This window comes from Borostomias antarcticus (genome assembly GCF_949987555.1).
Source record: "Borostomias antarcticus genome assembly, chromosome: 4".
Lineage (NCBI taxonomy): Eukaryota > Metazoa > Chordata > Actinopteri > Stomiiformes > Stomiidae > Borostomias > Borostomias antarcticus.
The window spans coordinates 29,325,198-29,351,338 of record NC_140237.1 but is presented as its reverse complement, the minus strand read 5'-3'; the positions used below and the strand labels follow the sequence as shown (position 1 = coordinate 29,351,338).

Sequence of the window (26,141 nt, the reverse complement as noted above, 5' to 3'; positions counted from 1 at the left end):
AACTAGTGGAAATATATGTTATCTTTGAGGAACCGGCTCAGAATTTGTCAAGAGATATGAAACTTGGGGCATATTCTCATCTGTCCAATCAGAGAACGAGTAACTGATATGCAAATGTGGTCTTATCGTCGTCACGTCAGCATCGGTAGAGCCGCCGTGGTCGCCAGCAGCGGTAACAACTACACACAACTTCGCCTACAGAAATCTCTCTTTATTAGCTCAACTTTTCACTCAACGCACGTTGGTCCATTATGGTAAGTAATAATATATTTTTTATACACCCAAGAAGACATTTTAGTCCCTAGGAGTGCGCTCAGCTGTCATTTTATTGATAGAGACACTGACGCTGGCAGCCCAGATGGTCACTCACTCTCTGGCTTTGGAAACCCCACTCCGACCCAGGCGACTACCAACGTTAGCCAGGCGCTTTCGGTCTAAAAAGAGGCGAATCAGATGAATTAATCCACTTTTAAATGTCTCTTCACGTTGTAGTCGCAAAGTTGGATATATCCCCCATAGTGAATGACTAGGGCTGTGCTTTGTCGTGGTGGTGGTGGTGTGTTTGTGCTGGTCCTGAATTGACAGCGACCTGCTGCGTGCCCAGGAGCTTCGGTCTCCTTTTCCTAAACGCGTGAATTAGACCATTTCATTATGTGTCACGAAAACGAAACTCCGTCTGTCCTTTAAATCTGAATTGGTGGCTGGTCAATTTCTTTCTCGCCACTGAGATGAATGGCTACCGAGCGACCTCCCTCCACCTCTGCCCTCCTTCCCGAGGCGTCACGACACCATTGGAGAGAGGAGCAGAGGAGAGAGAGGAGCAGAGGAGAGAGAGGAGCAGAGGAGAGAGAGAGGAGCAGAGAGGAGCAGAGGAGAGAGAGGAGCAGAGGAGAGAGAGGGCTTTGGGAAGTGGCGATGAAGGAACGAACACGTGTTTTCCTCCCGAGCGGAACAAATCTTGAGTTAAAATTCGATTCCCTGGCTTGGTCACCCGCTTCAAGATTAAAGTCGAGGTTTACATCGTTTCTTCATCTTGCCACTTTACAAAACAACTTACCCTAGGGACCCCAGTGACAACAGCGGCACAGGATTACAACAGGAGCTGCAAGGCCACATTGGAATAAGATGTTGAGGGAAGGCCACGAGCATCTGTGTTGATTAGAGGATGAAGGATGCTGCTTGGGTCGATTTCCTACAACAACACCTGCGCATTTGTCTTGATGGATGAAAAAGTTAAAAGTAATTCACATATCATTGAATAATCTGCATGAAACAGCAATCTAACTTTATTCTTACGTCCATTTGCTAGATATGTCAGCTCAGCTGCACGTGGTTGCAGCATTGCTTTGTGCAAAATGATTTAGACGCCTCGAAGATGCTTTGCAAAAGTGTCCTTCTCCACTGTGAGATCTGACTGAGTCAGTTACCTAGCCAGGGATGCTAGCTAAGTGTTGGTTTGGTGCATTATTTCAGCCTTTGTGTGGTCGTCTTATGATTGTACTTATCTCCGTGTTTGTTCATCTTGGTAAATAGATAAGTCATGGCGACAACGCCTATTTATTTGTGTACAGAGTCTCTGCCTGATGTGTGTAGACTGCTCGAAGAAGCACACTTGTGGCCGTGAGGCAAAGGTCTAGCTCGTGATAAACAAAAGAGGTTCGCCCTGCATGGGGTGAGCAGGAAACACCAGCTACTGTAGCACCACAGAGGAAAACGCACGCATTTCTCTTTTAGGAGGGTAGTCTACCTGTTGCGTGTACTCTGAAAGCCGTGATAGATTTCTCGGTGTAGCCTGTTTTTGTCCATGATAGGGTTTACTGAAGAAGGAAAAAAAGTTATGCAGATCATGTGAATTGTGAAAGGATCATGTGCTGTTGTTATGCTTCTTAGTTATGCATAATCAAGGGGAAGACAGCTAGTTTTGCAGCATGTTTTGTATGATTAGTGCCATGATCAGACTCAATACAACTATCACATCCTGATCCACACCTACACGATTTTGGTGGTTATCGAGGGACACATACTGCATGTTGTCCTGTCACTCATCAGGCTACTCTGCCAGGGTGCAGAAGAGAGGAATTTTTCTCCGATGTCACCATTGGACTCTGATGTCCTCCTGCCCAATACCGTGGACAACATTGCTAAGCAAGGACCTACGGTGGGAATTCTGTGCGATCACACAGCTTGCTTTCAGCAGCAGGTCAGCGGGTGTTGCGAGACAAACCCCAGGCTGTCGAAATCCCACAGAACGATGCTGGGCTGTGTAGCCTCGAGCTAGGGGCAGCTCTGCCCCTCTCCCCCTCTGTCTCCTTTTAGAAAGGTGCATTAGAAGTCCTACGCTGCACTCAGACCATAGTAAAGCTCATTACTGGTTAGGCTAGAGACTGGGGGTCACCTGCCTTGCTCCAGTCAACCTCTGCATTGAGATCAGATGACAAAAACCATTGGTCACAGACGGTTGCTAGATTACCGCCTGAGAACCATGACATGGCACCTAGCATGACGGCGTGTCAGTGGGTTTGGGTGTGTGTGTGTGTGTGTGTGTGTGTGTGTGTGTGTGTGTGTAGTGAGACAGCAGGCCTCAGCAATTCGTGACTGAGCTGGGCGTTCCGTCATCCGCCGGTCTGTGGTTGGGAGGCAGGTTTGTTGAAATGGCATCAGCTGTCTGCGCCTCACACACACACACACACACAGACACACACACACACACACACACACACAGGATGCAGCATCAGGCAGCTCCTCAGGGAGGGGGCTGGGAGGATCAGTGGGGGGCTTTGAACAGAGGGAGGAGGCACCTGGTTGGTGGCTGCCTGGCAGTTGGCTCGGTTTAGCCGTCCTACCACCACCGCCACCGCGCCACACATGTTAGCCAAGCTACCTGCTGCTGCCAGAGATAATTGACGGTGCCAATTATCCCAGTGCCGTCTGACCCAGCCAGCCATTACCAGGCTTTTTGGAAGCCTGTGTTGCGCCAGGGGTTGTGTATGTGGCAGAGCCTTATTACATAGTTATAACTCTAAGCCTGACTCTTTAGAATAAATATGACGAGGGGTTTCTTGAACATAGCTAGGCTTAACTGAATATGAAATATTCAGACATATTCAAATAGACAACATAAAAAGAATCTGACTGAATTTATTTGATTACATGTAAAAATGTGACCAAACTCCTTAACTAGGGAATAGGGATGCACCGATATGAGAAATTTGTCCGATACCGATAAGAGATGTTAACAATGCTGTCATGGCCGATAACCAATGTCGATTTGATCTGTATAAAAACACGTTTCTATGATAAGCACATTTTATACAAAAAAACACATGTAAACACTGTCTCTATTTCCAAAACATTTGGAAAAGCCAATAGATCTACCACATTGTTTCCTCTCAAAAACAACACACAACAGCAGCTAGACAGAAATAATTAGGTTGTTCACATCGGCCCTGTTTTGCACATTGGACCGATACCGATATATTAAAAAACGTCCAATACCGATATCATTATTGATATATTGTGCATCCCTATCCACAAAAATAAGCTGTGTTTTAATTCTCTTTTTAAACATGGTGTTCTCTGGTTTTCTCCGTACACAGCCAACTTTTACCAGGCTTTTTGGAAGCCGGTTTCACCGGGGTTGTGTATGTGGCAGAGCCATGGTGTCTATTACGTAGTTATTAATCAGTAGCCTGACTATTAAGAATAAAGATGACAAGAGGTGCTTGAACATTAGCTCGGCTTAACCGAATATGAAATATTCAGAGATATCAAATAAAGGACATAAACAAATCTTAATTGATTTGATTACATGTAAAAACGTGATTGTGATCTCCACAACTGTAAACAAGCTGGGTGTTTTGAACCGCGGTGTCGTCTCCCCCCACAGGGCCTGGCGTGACGGGCGGCCTGTAGCTCAGCAGCCTGAGGACCCAGCAGCAGACTGTCTGACACTGTGCCACAACAACAACAACGACAACAACACGACCATGGACTTCTTCGACGACCCCAACCTGTTCGTGGGCGAGCTGGAGGGCCTGTCCGAGGAGGGCTTCGCCGCGGGGCCGTCGCTGGTGGACGAGCTGAACCTCAGCGAGGGATTCGAGCCGCTGCAGGTGGAGCCCCTGGGCCCGCCGGGGAAGCACCCCGCCATGATGCCCGCCACCTCTTCGGCGGCCACGCAGCAGGCCATGCCCTACAGGCAGCAGATGGGCCACTATGCCAACATGAAGACCCAGAACGCCATGGGGCTGCCCTTCTCCGGCTCCGAGTGCCCGGTAGTAGGCGGCGGCATGATGGCCCAGCAGCATCCCCAGTACCACAGCGCCCCTATGGGCCAGGCTCCCCAGTCCAACGGGCTGTTCACCAACAGCAGCCCCATGTGGGGCAACCAGGACCAGAACGGGAATCTTTACCGCGCACATCCCCAGCAACAACAACAACAACAACTTCATCATCAACAACAGCAGCAGCAGCAGCTGCACAACCAGCAGCATCACCTTAGACAGCAACAAACGCAGCAGCACCACCCTTGTCAACAACAACAACAACAACAACACCACCAACAAATGCACCAACAGCTGCAGCAGCAGCAGCTACACCTAAGCCAGCGGCAGCAACAGCAGCACTCTCGTCAGCAGGTTAACCCCCAGGGTCTTCCTCCACAACACCACGGCTTCCCCTTCCACACCCAGAGTCCGGTCCTCCACAACCAGCTGACCATCGGGGGGGCCCAGTTCCACCCCAGGACCGTGCCCAGCTCCGGGGCTCTACCCAAGTCCTACGCGGAGGCCCCCGGTGCCCCGTTGGCCGGGGCCCCCGGTTACCAGCTGGCCCAGGGGACCCAGGCCTTCCCCGGGCCGGCGGCGCAGGAAGACCACGGCCTGTCCTTCTCCATGCAGCCGTCGGCCTCCCTGGCCCACGCCCTGCCCTCCTGCTCGGTCAGCTCGACCGCCGCCGCCTACCAGACGCCCCAATACTCCGCCTTCCCCGGACCGACCGGCATGTCCGGCCTGAGTCAGCCCCTGTCGTCCCCGGCGCCGGTGTCCATGACCGCCACCGCCATGGCTCCTTCCCCCTCCTCCGCGGTGGCTGAGCTCTCCGGGGCCGGGTGCGAGTTCTCCACGGCTCCCCCCGGGATGGGTCAACAGCACCAGCACCAGGCCCAGGTCCCGGTCAGCCAGGCCGACGAGTGTCCCTTCAGGGCCCTTCGCGGGTCCAGACAGGCCCAGGGGTCCTACGACTCCTCCGAGATGTTCGGCCAGGCCATGAGCTGCTACCCCAGCGTGGCCAGCCAGCTGGGGGCGGAGCAGGCCCAGGACCGCGCCAGACCCCCCTCCGGGGCCCCCGGCGCCGCCGCCAGCAACGGCTACCAGGCCCTGGAGGACAGCCTGCTGCCCGTGGAGGCCCAGGGGGGGGGCTTCGAGGGCCTGGAGGCCCCCGACCTGCTGGCGGACGAGCTTCTGCCCCAGCTGGAGGCGGCTCTCAGCCAGCAGGACGCCTCTAACTGCTCCTGGACCAACGGCAGCCCCGGGGAGGACGAGGACGAGGAGGACAGGAGCTCTTTTTCTATGGAGCACTATGAACAAGCGCAGGTAAGACCAGGGGGATCCAGGGGGAGTAAGACCACAGCGTGGGATCCAGGGGGAGTACACATCCGTTCCATCACTCCATCAAAACCTCAAGTTGTTTACTACCACGTAGTTTTACAACGTACTAGGAATTTGCTTCGGTCAGTGGTGCCGACCGATGGAGACGACATTGGACAGGGTGCAGGGACGAGACTGGACAGTGCAAACAGTACAAAATACCAATGCAAAATAAGATACAAAATAATATACAAAATGTAGAGAGAGAGAATGTTAGATAGATATTTAATGTAGGAAAGAGAGATATTTTGTGTAGGAGAGAGAGAGAGAGATTTTAGACATATTTGTGTAGGAAAGAAGTTCAGGGTAAAAGACTTTATCTTCCAGCACTCAACTTGCACAGGAAAATATAGAATTTATGCTTCTTTGGTGATTTTGCACTACTTTGGCCCAGGCTATGACAGACAGGTGGTGAGCAATCACTAAAGAAGCCCAATTTCTATATTTTCCTGTCCAAGTTGAGTTTTGGAAGTGAACATCATTACCCCCAATTTCTTTCTTACACTTTGCAATAGGAGGCCTTTTCTTTCACAGCAGCGACGCTGTCAACCAACACTGTGTGAGGAACTGAATATTTCCCCCTAAATCGGATTCAAATTCAAATCTCCCCACCTCCCGTCTCCCAGTGTCCATCAATCTCCCCTACTCCCCCTTTGAGTCCGAATTTAATGTAGGAAAAGGGGGGAACTGGCAGTTGAAATGGAATTAGTGGTCGGAATGCGTTTGACAGATTTAAGAAGAGGCGGAAAATGAGTATGCGTTGGCCCCTGTAGCCTCGTTGGGGGTGTGTGGGGGTGTGTGGGGGGAGGGGGTGTGTGGGGGGAGGGTGTGGGAGGAGGTTGGGCTGTTGGCTGACACGTAGAGAGCCGTGTGACACGCTGTCCTGCATATCGCCTGGCAGACACCAGCCACCCATGTAATGTTTAACCAGCCCTGAAAGAGTGCGAGCGTGTCTGCTGCTGGAAGCCCACAATCACGGGGGTTTGGGGGCGGGGCGGGGCGGGGGGGGCGGAGCCTCCTCTAAATGCTAATGATCTGTCCAGCCTGTCCTCGCGGCGCCCAGCAGCCAGGTACCCTCTGATTAAGAGCGGCAGCAGTGTCTCAGGGACTTACTGTAAGCATGCTTAGGGCTATATCAAGATGTGGGTCAGGCCAGGCTAGAGGCTCTTGACTTGCGCATGTCTAGAGAGAGTTAGAGAGAGAGAGAGAGAGAGGGGGGGGGGGGGTGGTGGCTACTGCTGCTGCGGTTGCTAGCACGTTTTTTTTTTATGTGTGTGTGCATCATGTGTTGTGTAGATGCGTGAGGGAGGGAGAGAGAGAGGAGGAGAGAGAGAGAGAGTAAGCACGTTTTTTTTTATGTGTGTGTGCATCATGTGTTGTGTAGATGCGTGTGAGGGAGGGAGAGAGAGAGGGAGAGAGAGAGGAGAGAGAGAGAGAGAGAGAGAGAGAGAGAGAGAGAGCATTAGCAGGCTCTGACAGGCTGGAGGGGGATGAAGGAGTAGAGCTGTCCAGCAGCGCAGCAGCATCCACAGACCTCCGCCACGACACTGGGAGGAGCCTCAGTAGCATCACCTCACTACAGCCTGTCTGTCTGTCTGCCTGCCTGTCTGTCTGCCTGTCTGCCTGTCTGTCTTCCTGTCTCTCTGCCTGTCTGTCTGCCTGTCTGTCTGCCTGTCTGTCTGCCTGTCTGTTGACCTACTGCTGACACAGGAGACTGAGCACTGATCAGCTCCATCTAACATACGCGCGCGCACACACACACACACACACACACACACACACACACACACACACAATGCAATCCACCACCACTAGCAGACCCCCAGAGCTCAGTATCCTGCTCTCTGCCACGACCCCGATGACACACAGGTCGGAGCATCCTGTCTGTCTGTCCCTGTCTGCCTCCTCTACCACCTAACAGGCAGGCAGATAGACGCGCACAGCATGAAGCGGTTGGTTGGAGGAAACCTGTTTGTCCATCATCCACAGAGCCTCGTGTGGGGGGGGGGGGCGTGAACCGCCGAGTGAGCGAGCCGAGCCTCTCCCCTGTCTGTGTCAACACCCACAGCCCCATGCTGATGCTCGTGCGCAGACTGCACTATTCATGTGCGCTGGTGCGTGAACAGCCGACAGATAGTGTGTTTGCTGAACAGGCAGGGCATCAGGGGATGGTTCCCAATCTGGCACCCCCCCCCCCCCCTCCCCCCTCTCCCTGCGGTGCATGTGGCTAATTAGGATTTCCGACCGTTACGAGGAGGGTTCGGTTGCCGGACTCTTGACAAATTCTTGAGGCCCCCACGATCAATGGGGCCTCATTCACCGATATCTTCCTAAGTTACGTTCTTGAATTTCTTCCAGAGAACGTTTCTAAGGAAAGCTCCCGTCTGATTCACGACGTGTTCGTAAACCGCTGGATGAGTTCGCACCTGGCTTCTCGTATCCCATGAATCCCGTGGTTTCCCAAGTTGAAAGCGCGAGGCCGCTCACCCGAATCAGCACAGGTCAACTCCCCGCCAGCCCCATATAAGGACATGCAACTACAGGGTCGTGCGCAGATGTCACTTCTCTGAATGAATATCCACGCCCTCCAATCGCCAGCTTTTCGATAGCATAATGGTTTAGGTGGGGTTGTAGGTGCGTTGGCAAGTCAGAGGACTGCAGGTCGAATCCAGCGTGGGCAATCAAAATCTGATTTTAACTGTCAACGCGGCATGCCCAAATGAATATCTTAAGACCGGACTCCACCTGTCATATTTAGCAGCGTCAGTAAAATGCATGGGATGATATTAGCCTACTCATTCAGTTAACGCTGTATCCGGAGAAGGGCACACAGTTGGATGGTGCATCGGGGATATTATTGGACAGACACTCGCTTTGTAAAATAATGAAAACCATAAGATAAATGATACAAATATTATAGTATTGCAATTCTATAATATTATACAACTGTAGATTTGAAGTAAAGACAATCACAAATCATTTTAAATGAACATGTCTTTCGCGCGAATAGTCCGTAGCCTACTTAAGACGGCTCTTCCGTGTTCGTACAGTAGATGCTGTTCTTAGTTCCCACATGTGAGAACAATGGTGAATACCAGAATCGTCTTGGAAAGAAATTCTTAACTTGGTTGGTGAATGAGGCCCAATGTTGTCATGTGGTGGTTCTATATCTGTCCTCCAGGGACAAGAGGAGACTACTACACCAGCTCAGTGGCCTTGTGGTTGTGTCTGCCCTGAGATTGGGAGGATTGGGGGTTCAATCCCCGGCCGAGTCGTACCAAAGACTTTAAAAAAGGTACCCAGTGCCTCCCTGCTGGCCACTCAGCATCAAGGGTTGGATTGGGGTTCATGTCCAGGGGGAGTACTTGTACATCAAGCTGCCTCACGCCAAGGAATCAGGAGATAGGCTCCTGTCTCTGTGGAACACTAGGCCAGAGAACCATTGTTTCTCAAGGCTACTTACTGACTGCTACTACTAAGATCGCAGATCTTTTATCAGCCTACAGATTTTGCCAGGTATTTATTCAGTAAGGTTTTGCCCAAATGCGAGTGAAACATTTTGGCTTTGATTTTTCTGTCATACTGGGGGGGGGGGGGGTTATTGATTTAAAATCAAGTGCTATTACCAACTACTATATCCAAGATCATTGGATATGGATGGGCAAGTTCATGTTATCAACAATAACCAGAATCAGTCCTGTTTTTACCTCATATATGGATGTATATAGTCCCAGTTCTTTCTCTTGTTTATATCTGTCTGTCTGTCTGTCTGTCTGTCTCTGTCTGTCTATCTGTCTGTCTGTCTGTCTGTGTCTGTCTGTCTATCTAGTTTCAGTTTAGTTTATTTGATTAAGAGGGACAACATACATTAATAAACACATAGTGTAAATGCATCCGATTTTAGCCAAAAGGCTAGTTTCCGTCGGCAGTCCCCCTGCCAGGAATTAAAAGGCCGACCTGCAATGGTCAAATTGGTACACAGTGGTTAAAATCAACACAGTACACACAACATTCAGGGACAGTACACCATGAATCACATGGTGTAGGGAGGAGAGGGGAGGAGACTGTCTGTCTATCTATCTGTCTATCTATCTATCTGTCTATCTGTCCCTCTATCTGTCTATCTGTCTATTAATCTGCGTGTCTGTCTACACCTTGTCATAGAGACTGATGTGGGGTAGTGGGAATCACAGGTGGCCATTCCGGTCGTACGGATCACGGGACCGCGCTTGGCCGGGATCTGTGATCTTGAGAACCAGAGATGGCAATTCCGGTCGTCCTCGTCACGAGACTGCGCTTGGCTGTGACACGGGCTGCTACTGTTCATGCTTTGCAGACACACTGACTTCTCAACAGAGACGCTTTGTCCTGTGCACTGTGAAGACAGGCCTCTCTCATACTGCTCTGAAACGCATTTACTTCAATGATAATATATATTATTAAGGCTATATATTACAGTATATAGGCCTAGTAAATATCCTAGATTCTAATTTATTATAACAAAATGTAAACATTTACGTTCTGGTCGTGGCAGTAATAATGCAGCATGTACATGTTGCCCATCATTTTCTTTAGAAAATGCGGATGATGCAATTTGAATAGTAGGATTACTAGATGACCGACTAAAGCCTTGTATTGGTTTCATCAAGCTGGTTCTGCCAGGCCTATTTTGTAGTGTGTTATGTGTGGTATTCTGCAGTCACTAGTACTGCCCTGAACATGTGGCACCACAGTGTGATGAAGGCAGCCAGTTCCCAGACACTGATGGGTTGAATAACTGATGTGCTGCAGGTGCCTCCTGCCTGCACCACTGGTTTAGATGTCGTTGATAGCTCCCGTACGCCCTCCCCTCTCCTCCTCCTCCTCCTCCTCCTCTCCCCTGCCCTCTCCTCCCCGTCCTCCCCACTCCTCCACTCCCCTCTCCTCCCTACTCCTTCCCTCTCCTCCCTATTCTTCCCCTCTCTCTCCTCCCTACTCCTCTCCTCCCCTATCCCCCTCTCCTCTCCTCCTCTCTTCTCCCCCCTCCTCTCTTCTCCTCCCTACTCCTCTCCTCCCCTATCCCCCCTCTCCTCTCTTCACCTCTTCTCCCCCTCCTCTCCTCTCCTCCCTACTCCTCTCCTCCCCTATCCCCCTTCTCCTCTCCTCACCTCTTCTCCCCCCTCCTCTCCTCTCCTCCCTACTCCTCTCTCCTATCCCCCCTCTCCTCAGCTCTTCTCCCCCCTTCTCTCCTCTCCTCCATACTCCTCTCCTCCCTCCTCCTCCCCCCTCCTCTCTTCTCCTCCCTACTCCTCTCCACCCCTACCCCCCCTCTCTTCCCCTCCCCTCTCCTTCCCCCTCCTCTCCTCCCCTGCCCTCTCTTGCTCCCTGGCCTCTGGGGCGTAGGAAACGAGGGGTCTGTGTGTGTGAAGCCCTGGGTGTCAGTGGGCCTCCACTGACTGGCTGTCTTTGTTGCTTCCTGACCTTCCTCGCAGGGTTTATATAACTCTTAGCCAGGCAGCAACCACAGCCAGCCCTGAAACCCGACACCATGTCACTCTGCCCAGGGGGAGGGGCCCCGCGCTACTGGGAAACCTGCCCTCTGTGTGGCCAGGAGATGATAGGCTGTCTCTCTCTCACGCTCTCACACACGCACACACACACACACACACACACACTCACCCCCTTCCTCTCCCTCCCTCTCTCTATCTCTTTCTCTCTCGTGCTCTCTCCCAGCCTGTATCTGGCCTCATCTGCTTGTCTGTGGTGGAGGCATGCCAGAGGGGGGCGTGGCCGGCGGGGGTCAGAGTTGAACAGGAAGTCTGCTGTATAAAGCAGGCGGTCTTGGCTGCGTGCGGAAGGGGAGGGCTGGAGGAAGGAGTGTGTGTGTGGGGGGGGCGGGGGAGGGGAGGGGTGAGCCGTACTTGGATTTAGACTGTGGAGCATGTGGGAACCTTGCCAGCCAAACTGCACAGTAGGTCTGAATAAAAAGCATTCTCTCTTTTTATTTCTTCATTTTTCTCTCTATCTTTCTCTCCCTCTCTCTCTCTCTCTCTCTCTCTGTCCGTTCACGGGGGGATTAAATAGCTTTGACTTGTTTGGCCGGGGAGCGCGCGTTTCGGCAGGCCTTTTGAGCGCAGTCGGACCCGCGGTTCTGTGTGACCGGCTGGAATGCTGGGCGCCGGTGACACAACGTGACCTCCTTGAGCCCCGGTCACGTTAACCTTTCGTTGACAGGAGGGGGACGAGAACGCCGGCACCCTAAAGACGGCTCTGTCTCTGGGGACAGAAGGAGAGACAGGGGAGGGGGAGAGGGATTCTTTTTAAGAGAGAGAACCCCCCCCCCCCCCCTTCTCACTCGGAATTAACCAAGGGCAGAGTAAGGCAAGGTTAAGGGGAGTTGAATATGAATGACATTGTGCTGGTTTGTTTTAATGGTCGACACAGAGGTTGCCGTGCCTCGGACTCGTTCACTTTGCAGACGCGTCGGTTAGCGTTCAGTGTTTGCTTCGTCCATGGAAATGGCAGTTGGTGTGTCAGTTACTGATTTATCATCATCCAAGTCGCCGAGGGAACAGGTTCCTCAGGTAGCGGCTGGTGGAAGTTACCAGGTTCGCCGGTTGCCATGGATGCCGGGCGGCTGTGACACAAGAGTTTATTTACAAAGTGAAAGCTTCATTTCACAACATTCAAGCTCTGTGGAAAAGGAGACATCTCTACAGACGTGACAGGGAAGTTTAATGTTAAACTCCTAGAACGCCCGCAATACCACTATGACTACTTTGTGACTGTGACTCCCTCTTACTCACCAGCACACAGGCTGGCATTATAAGTGAATGTTTTAACATTTTAGAGGACAAAATGGTGGGTTGATTCTGATAGAAATGGTCTTCTCAGGCGAATCGGTAGAATGTCAACATGGAAATGACTGAGACCCAAAACACCCCCCCGACCTGACGGTGGAAAACAGTAGGGGGTGCGACCGGAGGACCACCTCGGTTTGGTGTGAACACCTGGTCGGCCCGCGTAGGAGCTGAGGTTGGACTCGCTTTAATCTGAGTACCCAGAACCTCTGGCTGCGGAGAGAACGAAGAAGCTGTGACGATGAAAATCCGGTCCGATTCCGAACGAGGAGGATGATTGGCCCGTGCAGACAGCGGGCTGTGTGGGGAGGCTGATTGGTCTGTGATTGGTCACTGACCACAGATGTCCACTTTCAAGTATTGCTAACGAGTCCTGCGCTATAGCGAGCGGTCAGTAGCATATATCTGGCACACAAGGTGCGATTTACAACATAGCACACAACAGACAAAAACTTTGTCCTGCATTTTTCTCATCCAAGCTGTCCTCCTCCAGGGGTAGCCTGGGGACCAAGTCCAAGTGCTTAGTTCCTGGTCAGGGACAAGACTGTCCCTAAACAAGTTTTTCATTTAGTCCCGACTATACGCTCCCGATAAAATAATGTTCAAAGGCAGCTGGATTTGAAAGGTAATGCGCTGGCTCCGCCCATCTGCCCATGTTTTGTTTCTCTTGATTCCAGACTAGACTCACTTCTGATTCATTGATGATTCATGTTATGAAGCATCGGTTAGTGATTTATGATGAAAGCCCTTTCAATTTGAGTCGAAATCCTCTTGACTAAGGTGTTAAAAAACAAAATAGTTTAGAAGCATGGCTGTCTGGTTCCACTTTCACTACCCACTCAGCTCAAGCCCTGCAGATGAAGTGTGACAATGTCCGGGCAGAGCACTTCTATGATGGCGGATTCTTTCTGACTCTGTCTGACTTTGACCCAGCAGTCAAACGCAGCTGGCTGACCGCCCGTAGGGTTGGTGTGATCTGCACTTAACACCTACAGCAGCTGGTTGTAACAACATCAACGTTCAGTATTCTTACAGACGACCTATGAGGTTGATATACCTCTGTAGAATTGATATCACATGGTGGTTTAGCTCAAAGCCCCTATAGCACAAAGCCCCCATTTCTCTCTCACCTTGAAACATGTCTGTATATGAGATGTTGAGTGTGTCATGGGGCTGCCAGTTATATCATGGATTGTCAACAGAAAGTGTCTAAAAGACGTCACACAGGTATCTTTTTTTTGACGGTGGCCAAAAAAGTGTCTTGCTGATTGAAGCAACTGTCAACAACATATGAAAACAACTCGTAGAACAGGCTGTCTAGGATAATATTTTGGGAAGGGCAACATAACTGTTGGGTGTTGGTTCACTAGATCAAATTAAATCAAACTTTGATTTTATATATCGCATTTCATACACAACCACAAAAAAAAAAAGTTCACCCTTTTGAGCCAATGTAACCAATTATAAGGGATTTCCCAGGGGTTCGATACCACGCTTCAACGAGCTCTCTAGCTTGTGAGTCGGACACACTAACCGTTGCGCCAAGAGGGACGACCCTCTTGGAGGGACTGTTAGTGCTCCTTTAAGGAGTGAGTTTAACCAACCAACCTCTAACCGCTGCCATTCTACCAGGGACTGGAGGACATTTTTACTCGGATACCGCTACACCAATATAGAACTGTAAAAAAAATAAACTCTAAACAAGTCGATCGAGCAAGCTCCTGGATTTTTTTTCTGTCTTAACAATATCATAGAAACATATTACAGTTAACGAAATTAGAATTATTATGCATAGCATAAATACTACATTATAAGAAACGTAACACTATTTAAAAACAAATTAGTATTACTGAGATGAGATTACTGTTAGAATATCTCTCTGAATTCTCCACAGGCCACTAGTAAGCAGTCGGCATGGGGGGGGGGACACTCCTTTGCTTGTTGAATGAATGAATGAATGTCTTTATTGTCATTGTACAAGTACAACGAAATTAGAATTGTTCTGTTGCTGTGTGGAAGTGCGGGTTTCACAGCTGAACTTGGCTGTGTCCTACTGACCAGGTCTCAACGCTGAACGTGGCTGTGTCCTACTGACCAGGTCTCACAGCTGAACATGGCTGTCTCCTACTGACCAGGTCTCACAGCTGAACGTGGCTGTGTCCTACTGACCAGGTCTCACAGCTGAACGGGGCTGTGTCCTACTGACCAGGTCTCACAGCTGAACGTGGCTGTGTCCTACTGACCAGGTCTCACAGCTGAACGGGGCTGTCTCCTACTGACCCTGTCATTAGCGTCTCACCACTACAAACAGCCTTGTAACTGCAAACGTGGCTCCAGCTTTGACACAAGCGCCACTGAACGGCGCGAGTACGATGCTGTGAGTAAATTGTCAGCCTGTATTTACTATAGTGAATTGAAAGGTTAAAGGTTAGCAGGGGTTAAAATCCTTGTAGACCTGGTAGTGGTGCTAGTGTGATGGAGGACTAGTCCTGCTTATCCCCAATCCCCCACGCTCCTGCTTTTAGAGTAAAGTCTGTTGTGTGTGTGTGTGTGAGAGAGATGGTTCAACCCCCCAACCCCCAACCCATGAACCTCCTCAAAGGCAGCTGTCTCCTCTGGAGGAAGTGAAAATTGGAGCAGGAAAAAAAAGACTGACTTCATCAAACCCCCCCGAGCTCCCAGCCTGCCCTGGACTTTATCTCTTAGTTGTTCTCTCTTTCTGTCTGTTATTCTCTCTGTCCCTCCCTCTCTCTCCCTCTCTCCTCCCCTCCCTCTCTCTCTCTCTCTCTCTCTCTCTCTCTCTCTCTGATAGTGTCGCTGATAGTGTTTGCTTGTCTCTTTTTGCGGCCTGAGTCTGTCTGTGTGTGTATATCCCGTGCTTGTGTGTATGTCCTGTGTGTGTGTGTGTGTGTGTGCGCGCGTGCGTGTGTGTGCGCGCGTGCGTGTGTGTGCGCGTGCGTGCGTGTATGTCCTGTGTGTGTGTGTGTGCGCGCGTGCGTGTGTGTGCGCGCGTGCGTGTGTGTGCGCGCGTGCGTGTGTGCGCGTGCGTGCGTGTATGTCCTGTGTGTGTGTGTGTGCGCGTGCGTGCGTGTATGTCCTGTGTGTGTGCGCGTGCGTGCGTGTGTGTCCTGTGTGTGTGTGTGTGTGTCTTGTCTTCAAGCTCTGCTCCCTCTTATTGCACAGCTTCAATAATGAAGGAGCTGTAAAGGTCTGGCAAGGAGCCCTCCTGCTGCACTCCTCCTCTCTCTCCTTTTCTCTCTTTCTCTCTCTCCCTCTCTTCTTCCCCCTCCCCCCCGGCGGGCCCACGCTCAGAGACCCCCCCTCCCCCCGGGTGTGGACGTACCAACTCTGTGCAGCGTAACGAACGGATCCACGTCCGCCATCCGCTTTGGCGCTTTGACCGTATCGCCGCGTCTCGGGGAAACAGGATTCCTCCCCGCGCCTCGATTCAGTACGGCGTCGGCGTCAGAACAGACAGGGCCGCCGCCGGGAGCAGGGGTTCAAACGAACCTGTCCGTCCGCCTGAGGGATTATGGGAGCGTGCTACACGGTTACAGGCAGCCGGCGATCGCGGAGGAGGTCTCCTCTCTCCCCTTCAGATGGATGAGCTCCCTCTCGCAGTCTTTCTTAGACACGCGCACACACACACACACACACACACACACACACACACACACACGCTGTCTTTGCCAGCTCTTAAAATGCCCTCCTAGATCTACTTGAGTGACTGCCCCCCTCTGTGGACAGTCTCTTAAAAATAGAACGGCCGGAGGGGAGACACTCCTGGACACTCCTCCCCTTGACTGGGTCGGTCAGTTGGGGTTGATTGACACAGAGCTGGGCTTGTGCTCTGCCAGGTGCATTCTTCACTGACCTCGGAGCCCGGCCAGACCCAGGATACTGACGCTCTTTAATGAGATAACGAGTATCCTTAGCAATCCAAACCTGCTGCTCCTGACCACATGACCCACAGCAACGTAGAGAGAGGGAGAGAGAGAGAGAGAGAGAGAGAGAGAGAGAGGGGGGGGTGGCGGCGGCGTGTGGCCAGGACACATTCGGCAACCAAGCTCTCAAATGAAGTTTCTCACTCGGTTCCGGCGTCACGTTCTGTTGCCCTCTCCGACCTCTAGCTAGGGGTCTGGCAGGGTCCGAGACAATGACCCATCTGTCTGGCCGCAGGCTGCCCGTCTTCTCCGTCAGTCACCCCCTGGTGTCCAGTAGGACATCGCACCCAGTAGGGCTGGGTTAAAAAAATAAATAGATGAATCGATTCAGAATCAAATGATTCAGAATCGATTCATGAATCTCAAAATCGATCTTTTATTTAATGAATAAATGAAGGAATGAATAGTAATAATCGAATCGAATCGTGATAATCGATTCTGAACCTTGTGAATCGGAATCGAATCGATTCTTCAAATTTCGAATCGATACCCAGCCCTACCACCCAGGGCTCCACAGTTAATCGAGTTTTGATGGTATAGCCGCGCAGTTAATCGTGCATTAATCTTAATCGCAGTAATGACCTCTGCAATGAACTAATCGCAAAAGGGGTCACAATTAATGCATTTAATAATTTTGTTTTCCATCGAGTGTTCTGGGGGCATGTGGATGAATCATGGTTGCTTATGCTGTCTGAGGAATCACATGCGTTCCTGCTTGGAGCACTGTGAGCAATTTCACTTATAGACAGCAAACACTTTTCAGATTTGTATTCAGTTTTTTTATGCCACCTTCATATACATATATATGAAGGTGGCACCACAAAAAAATATAGTTATCTGAAATATTCATCGCACTTACTAATCACAATAACAATATCAGGCAAAAAGTCGCACTTATGCGCTTTTGTCATAATTGTGTGATTCTGACCAGACCCGAACCAGCATTCTCCTTCAACCAGCCACTTCCCACACCCACACAACCCACTCCTCGTCTCCTGCTCTCACAGGTGGGAATGGCTTGGTGATGCCTCTTAATTAACCGAAGGAGTCAATTAGCTGAATTCCTAACGGTGTGCTAACAAGCCCCGGCTATTGAGCCTTGGTCTCCAGCAGCGATTTAAACGCATGTTGGGGCTCCAGCGGCGAGACACCCGTGCCTGGGCGCGCGCGGCAGAGGCACCGCGGCTGATGGTGGTACTAACCTAACGCCGAACGCTAATGAGAAATTAGCATGCCGGCCTCTGTGGCCTGCCTGGGCCGAAGAGCTTTTGTAGCTGAATGCTCTAGACGGATCTAGGAGCACACTTGCGCACACACAGATACACACAGATACACACAGATGCACACAGATGCACACAGATACACACAGATGCACACAGATGCACACAGATACACACAGATACACTATGATGCACACAGATACACACAGATACACACAGATACACAGACACACACAGATACACACAGATGCACACAGATACACACAGATGCACACAGATACACACAGATGCACACAGATACACACAGATGCACACAGATACACACAGATACACACAGATACACACATGCACACACAGATACACACAGATACACACAGATACACTATGATGCACACAGATACACACAGATACACACAGATACACACAGACACACACAGATACACACAGATACACACAGATGCACACATATGCACACAGATACACACAGATGCACACAGATACACACAGATGCACACAGATGCACACAGATGCACACAGATACACACAGATACACACATGCACACACAGATGCACACAGATGCACACAGATGCACACAGATGCACACAGATGCACACAGATACACACAGATACACACAGATACACACAGATGCACACAGATACACACAGATGCACACAGATACACACAGATGCACACAGATACACACAGATACACACAGATGCACACAGATGCACACAGATGCACACAGATACACACAGATGCACACAGATACACACAGATACACACAGATGCACACAGAGATGGGGACTGGAGAAGTGTGTTTGCAGCATCCTGTTTATCTGCGGTGGTTCTCGTCTAAACCTCTTAAGTCTGCAGCGCATAATGAGGTGGTGGCTCTACAGCTCGCTCTGTCGGCCCGTCCGTCCGTCCGTCGGTCCACAAAAAACAGCCACAAGTGTTTGGAGGCGTGACCAGCGACCTGTGACGCACTGACGAACGCGCGGGGCGTGGCAGCGGCCCTGGCGCAAATTCGTCACCAGGCCCGTCGCCGCGCTTAGCTACCCACAACCTCATCCACCGCCGCTGCACGACAGCCCAGCGGTACGGCCTACTCTCCCCCCGCCACGGGCCTCATCCTCCCTGCTTCCGCTAAAGCCACCCCCCCCCCCCCCCCCCCCCACACACACACACACACACACACCCCTCCCTGGCCGCTGGTGTTGCTAGGTCACAGCAGGGCGGGGCAGAGTGGAGAAGAGGGAGTAATCCTGCAGCATGGGTGATGATGTCACTGTACGTGGTGTCCCCCGCCCCCCCTTCTTCCTCCATAAAGCTTCATTATCACCTGGTGCTGTTATTCAATGGCTTCCGGAAGCATTTCTGTGCATCAAGTCCCATTTCATTCATCAAGGCCTCGCCCCCCCCCCCCCCCCGCCCGCTGCCTATTCTCAAACGTGGCACACTTCACGAGGAGAGATGCCCCTTTTTTTTAAGGGAGGGCCTCTTAAGGTTTGACTTTCAAGCACACTTTAGAGTAGTTTAACCAGGCCAGGTCCAGCCTGGCTTATGTGCGTGGCTGGCTTGTTTCTGTTCAGGACTGGTAGGACGGAAGCTAGTCATGCCACTGAAATAGCTGTGAATTGAAATGACATGAAATAGTGTGATAAATTAAGATAGGTCTTGTCGCCTGGACACATCAGTTACAATGCTTCCAATGCTAATCCTGCACAATAAGAGTGGGTTAGCCAGTTAGCTCATGAGCTCACAACAACTATTAGCAGCTTCCATAACATTAATGGTAGCTGTCAGTGGCTAAAGCAGTTACACTGATGATTCCTGTAACGTTAGCTATTTTGCTGCAATTGGTTCAACTTCTATTTGTGGACAAAGGTAAGGGATAAAAAGATTAGAGTGAAAGAGTTAAAGGATGAACGTGTGGAGGTTTGGGGTATAGTCCCATAAAGTCATCCCCACTGGGTCCTTGAACCCCGATCTCCCGCGTGGGAGGGCATTGCTCTCACCGCTACTCTACTTGTGCAGCGGAGATCTTCGGGTTGGTTTTTGTGTCCTTCTTCCAGTCCAGGGCTCTTAAGCTAACGTTTTTCACTAGGAGCATATGTGCTCCTAAATGGAAAAAAAATTAGGAGCACAGAAAGAAATTTAGGAGCGCAACGAAAAATGTGAAATAACACATTTTTATTAGCAACACACACATTAGGCCTACTGCCAACAACAATAAACAATAATAACCTGCTCACCATAGGAGCTCTCATCCTCTCCTTCTATACTATTCCCACACACTTCATCAGGTGCATTGGTCCTAATGAAGACTATACTATTTCCATACACTTCATCAGGTGCATTGGTCCTAATGAAGACTATACTATTCCCACACACTTCATCATGTGCATTGGTCCTAAAGAAGACTATACTATTCCCACACACTGCATCATGTGCATTGGTCCTAATGAAGACTATGGCCCAATCCCAATACCCCCTTAGCCCTAGCCCTTGGCCCTACCCCTACATTTTGCGTGTTCACGCATAGGGTAGTGTGTCCCATTCCTATTAGCTTCTAGGGCTAGGGAGCATATCGAGGGTTAGTGGACTTTCAAACAGTCCTCCAAAACGAGGGTTTTCAGATGCTGACTTGAAACCGAGGGGTAGATGAAAATGCACACAATGCTTTGCGAACTTAGGCAGGGATATGAAACATAGCTGCCGGTGCCGTGAAAAAACGTGGGGAGAAAGCCCAATATCTTCGCAAATAATCATACTTTTTTTTTTTTTAAACCTGTGGAAAAGCTTAGTTTAATGTAGATGCAAAGGAACATGTCATTGGATCGTTATGACACGCATTTCATGAAAAAAAAATGCTTTTTACGATGTCAACGGCATTTCATTGCGTTTTGATGTGGATGCAGTAAGCTACTGGTAGGCTACGGTGCAATGTTGAATCTAATCGAATCAATATAACTTTGTGTTAACAACGATTTTTGAGTGACAGTTGATTCGACTCCCTCCGGGCCTCACCGAATTCCTCTCTCTCCTTGGTTCCACTTTGCCGGGCAAAATACGATTGAATGGGCTTCATTTTCCTCATTTTGTTAACGTTACTGACAGGGGCATTCGGCGTCGTTTTTGAGTGAGGGCAGCTGAGCTGTCATCGTGCGTCATTACGAGAGTTCTGCGCGTTGCAGGTTGCAGTCGTGGGACTTGTAATAAAAAATAAAATTAAAAAGTTGTACTTGTAGTTTTGTATACGGGTGTGCGAAACTTTGACTCTAGTTTGATCCAATTTGCATGGATTTATTTTAGGCAAAAAATGCGAGTGAAATAGTTGAAAACAGTACTCGCACAGTGTGCTCCTAAATTATTTTTTCTGATCGCACAAAACTATTTTTGGTCGCAAATGCGAGTAAAATGGTCGCACCTTAGAGCCCTGCAGTCCCTAGTGTGGGTTGGGGTTAGGAGAATAAGGGTTGGGGTTAGAATAAGGGTTGGGGTTGGGACAGGATCTGACCTATACGTCAAGGGGTAAAGGTCGGAGTGAAAGGATGAACATGTGGAGGTTTGGGGTATAGTCCCATAAAATCATCCCCACCGGGGCCTTGAACCCCAATCTCCTGTGTGGGAGTCCATTGCTTTCACCGCTACTCTACTTGTGCAGTGTAGATCGGCGGGATGATTTTGGTGTCCTTTATTTTGGTGTGCTGGGACTACTGCCTCTTGTGGTGCCAACAGAGAAATTCATGTCAACATTCAACAGAGGGAGGGAGTGATAACCGGACAAACGCTATCCTAGGAGCGCTGGCTTACAGCCACGCACAAAAAAAGACCACCTGTCATTTCCTTATCGCAGCACATTTTTGGGAACGTTTTGCCCCCCCGTGTTTGCTCTCAAAGAACACGGCGTCCACCTGCCCGGTGACGTCTGCTTTAAAACATCAAAGCTGGCACGGCGCTGCCTCCGAGCCCCTGCCCCGGTGGGTGAGGACGGGCGCCAGTTGGATACGGATCTCTCGGTTAGAGCCGTCTCTGAAACGGAGCCCCCCCCCCCCCTTGGGCTAATCCTGGAGCCCTGCCCACCACAAGACCCAAGTGGCCGCGCTCATTTCCCTAACGGCCCGTCTCCCGGGGCTCACGCTGCCAGAAACAAGAGTCGCCCACACGCTAATATGGGTCCTGTGATGAGGTAATAATGGAGCACTCAGAGACTGACACCTGTCCTCTCTGGTCTCTCTCTCCCTCTCTCTCTATCTCTGTCCTTCTCTTTCTCTCTCCCTCCCTCCCTCCCTCTCGTTCGTTCTCCCTCTCTCTCTCCCTTTCTCTCTCTCTCTTCCTCTCTCCCTCTCTCTCTGTCTCTCTCTCTCTCTCTCTCTCTCTCTCCCTCTCTCTCTCTCTCTCCCTCTCTCTCTCTGACACGCTCACACGCATTTCCTCTCTTTCGCTCCCTCCCTCCGTCCTGTTCTCTCTCTCTTTCTCCGGGCGAAGCCGCTCCCCCGCATGCAGATCTGCCTCGGAGCGATTTGCATTTTAACCGTTGTGTTGCCAAGGAGCCGCCGCGCCATGTGACCGCTCGAGCATGTGCACGCCGAACTGTTCACCGTTCCCTCCGCGCCAATCTCACACACGCGCGCACACACACACACGCACACTTCCAGCTGGTGAGACAGCCGCACACACAGGCAGCTGAAAGCTTTTCTGTGTACGAACCTATGTGGGTGGCATTGAAGCTCTCTCTCTCTCGCGCTACCTGTCTGTCTATCTACCTCTCTCAAGCCTCCTTTCTCTGTTTGTCTCATTGAATAGCCTACGTATATGTAGTCCATTGTGTTGAGGTTGGGTCCTGTTTGAAAGGATGACAAAATTGCATTGCTGTCTGAGCCAGCCAGGTCATGGCGACCTAGTTTTTTGTGTGTTTTAAAAAAAAATCTACCTCAGCCTCTGATACCTTCGCTGTCGAATGAAAAAAAAACTACAGGCATGACTCATGACGGCTCTTAACTCGACGTCGACGTCGAGGTCCTAACCAGCGGCGCCGTCACAGCCAGACGCGGCACTTCAAGTCGACGGGCCGACGCTCCTGTGTCATGCTCCCTCCTGGCATGTGACACGTCCGTTCTACAGGGAGCCAGCCAGAGCGTGCTGAGCTGTTTAGTTCCCTCGCCCCCCCCATCCCCCTCCCACCCTATCACAAACACACACACACACACACACCCCACCACACACCCTAGCACGCACACACACACACACAAACACATACACCTCCCCACAGTCCAAACTCCAAGGCCTAGTCTGTCAGCTGTATCAGATGTCCACAGGGGCTGACTCAGACAGAGGGGAGGGCATGAACACACACACACACACACACACACGCGCTGTGAAACAGGCCGCAGTGAGCCACAAACAACAATTATGGCCGCCCACCTCCTGCCCATACAGCATGTCCTGTGGAGCGATGGAACACAACGTAGATATTTGGACGAGGCTTAGGATGATGTGATTTGTATGGCCGCCCGCCCACACTCAAAACTGGACTAGTACTGGCACCTAGTACTGACCTAGCTTAGTCAACGGAATATGCAATATGCTCCTATAGTCTACAGCTTATAGTTATAGTGTAGCGAGTCTAAATGGTCCTCCCTTAGCTGTATGGAGGGGGGGGGGGGCGTTGAGGAATTTACCTGCATGGCAGAAACGGCCGTTGCCTTTAAAAAAAACAAAAACAGAATTATGAACGCTATGATTCAGACTCATCATGATTCCAATATCTATCTGCGTTTGTCCCGTTCATTACAGGCTAATGGTTGTGAGGTTCAGGCGTATCGATTCAGGTGTCGCTCCACTTGGTCAGAGTGATGCGCAGCAGGCCTAGTTATTACCGCGAGGGCCGTGAAAGCCAGGCTAATAGCGGGGGGGCTTGAAGGACCCCCCCCCCCCCCCTCGCACTCCGAGTCCTCTCAGCCACCACCGCACATGTGCGAGCGTCGGCGCGCAGCGAGTGAGGTCATCACATTTCCAGCAGCGAGCCGCGCCGCTCGCTAGAGTGGGCGGATCCTCGAAGCCCCTAAAGCTTCCGGTGGGTCTGCGAGGGGCTGGTAGCTTCGTTCAAACCCGCCTCCGGTCCTACCTAGCGTGGGAGCCAGCTAGCGGCTACAGAAGCCCAGACGTACGCGCATTACGTCGCCCGTCTACAGAAACCTGCGACCACATGCCCTGCTTTCTGGTCGTTATACTGGAAACACCCCTTCCGCTGGCTCTCTCAAAAACCAGGAAGTCTGCCAGCTGTCACGGTGTTGAGCCTGTGCACGGTGCGGTGTGGGTGGGTGTTCGCGTGCGATGAGGGTATTAGGTGTGGGTGTGTTTCTTTTTGTGCTGAGGTGTATGTGACGTAGTTGCCCCGGGCCGACCTGGCGGTTCCCCCGCGCCAGGCTCCGGGCCAGGCATGCCTGCATGCTCCCTCCCAAAACCATGTGTCAGCCTCCGCACATGGCCCCTGCCTCAGGTTTGATGACCCCCCCCCCCCCAGTGGGCCCTCTCTCTCTCGTCTCCCTCTCTCCCTGGTTCTCTCTCTCTCTCTCTCTCTCTCTCTCCCTGGTCCTCTCTCTCTCTCTCTCTCTCTCTCCCTGGTTCTCTCTCTCTCTCTCTCCCTGGTTCTCTCTCTCTCTCTCTCTCTCTCTCCCTGGTTCTCTCTCTCTCTCTCTCTCTCTCTCTCTCTCCCTGGTCCTCTCTCTCTCTCTCTCTCCCTGGTTCTCTCTCTCTCCCTGGTTCTCTCTCTCTCTCTCCCTGGTTCTCTCTCCCTGGTTCTCTCTCTCTCTCTCTCTCCCTGGTTCTCTCTCTCTCTCCCTGGTTCTCTCTCTCTCTCTCTCTCTCTCTCTCTCCCTGGTTCTCTCTCTCTCTCTCTCCCTGGTTCTCTCTCTCTCTCTCTCTCTCTCTCCCTGGTTCTCTCTCTCTCTCTCTCTCTCTCTCTCTCTCTCTCTCTCTCTCTCCCTGGTTCTCTCTCCCTGGTTCTCTCTCTCTCTCTCTCTCTCTCTCTCTCTCTCTCCCTGGTTCTCTCTCCCTGGTTCTCTCTCTCTCTCTCTCTCTCTCTCTCTCTCTCTCCCTGGTCCTAGCTGTCTGGGCCTGTGTCCTCTCCTGTCTCGTAGGATCCCCCACCAGGAAGCTCAGCTCGGTGGGCAGCGTTGGTCCGTCTTCCTCTCTCCCTGTTCCCCACTAGAGTGTGCCTGAACTCACTTCTCTACTGCTGCTGCTACCGCTACCATTCAGAGGCTCTGTGTGTGTGTGTGTGTGTGTGTGTGTGTGTGTGTGTGTGTGTGTGTGTGTGTCCCTACGAGGGGGGGGGGGGGGGGGGTCATGCCGTGGTATTTTCGGTTTGCCGTGGTGTTGGATCACATGTCTTTGCTCTCGGTTTATTTTTATTCCGAATTGTCTGAAAGGGGCTTCTTGTCGTCGCACACGGACGTCCACGGCTTTTCGTTCCCCACATCTGTGCATTTCCAGCCAGACACGGCCGTTCCCCACGAACGGAACACCGGCGGTCTCTCACTCCTCGTGGAGAAAATCCAGTACTTTTTGGGTTAAGTTGTGAAAGTTAATTTAATAACTGCTAGCACCATCTGCTGGCCTACTTCCCCGACAAAGAGCCAAAGAGAGAGAGAGAGGGAGAGCGAGCGAGCGAGCGTGTGAGTGAGAGAGCGAGAGAGAGAGAGAGAGAGAGAGAGAGAGAGAAAAAAACCGAGTCCGGATTTTAACGACATCTCTAATATTCATGCTGATGCATTTTCGCTGCTTTGTGCTTTCATTTTCCACCGCGCTGCCGGAGACTCCAGCTCGCCGACACACACGCCCCGGCCGCCGCCGACGCCAGGGGAGGGGAAGCCCGGGAACAGACGCACGGACCAGGAACAAGTGGGGCAAAAAGAGGGAAAACAAGCAGCCGAGCAAGCGAGGCTTATACAAAACCCTTTTGTGTACGACGGGAGCGTAGCCTACCTTCGCCTGGGATGTGAGAGAGGAGGAGTGGAGAGGGAGAGACAGAGAGACACGGAGAGAAGGGGGAGAGAGAGGGAAGGAGAGAGAGAGAGAGAGAGAGAGCGCCCGATCGCTGTCGTAGGGGAATCAATGAGAGCAGGGAGGAGAGAGGAGAAGGAAGAGCGACGCTGACTGACACACACGCGCGCGCGCAACACGGACGGACACACGCGCGGACACACACACACACACTACGCGCGCGTGCGAGAGAGTCTGAGGCGGACGGAGCCAAGAGCAGGCGGCGACAGAAAGCAGAATGAGAGCTTCCTGGACCGCCGCACACCGCCGCCTCCTCCTCCTCCGCCGCCGTCCTCAGAGCAGCTCCCTCCGCCGCGTCCCCCAGTGAAGGAGAGCAGCTCGCCGTCGGCTCCCATGCACTCCCCCTGAGTCCAGCCCGCCGTGGGAGGAGGTGAAGGAGGCTCCGCTCGCGCGCTCCGCTGCCCACTCCAGGAGGAGGAGG

The 26,141-nt window shown here is 51.5% G+C and overlaps 1 protein-coding gene across 1 annotated transcript; it reads left to right on the top strand.

The window, feature by feature from the left end:
- Positions 1-182: 182 nt before the first annotated feature.
- LOC311308467 (uncharacterized protein) lies at positions 183-24,866 on the top strand (the record flags this gene model as incomplete). The annotated part of the gene is made up of 5 exons (XM_084437426.1): positions 183-254; positions 3,887-5,591; positions 21,554-21,672; positions 24,046-24,155; positions 24,796-24,866. The coding sequence occupies exons 2-5, from the start codon at positions 3,987-3,989 to the stop codon at positions 24,864-24,866; spliced, it is 1,905 nt and encodes a 634-aa protein (XP_084293552.1). The 5' UTR covers positions 183-254; positions 3,887-3,986.
- Positions 24,867-26,141: the final 1,275 nt, after the last annotated feature.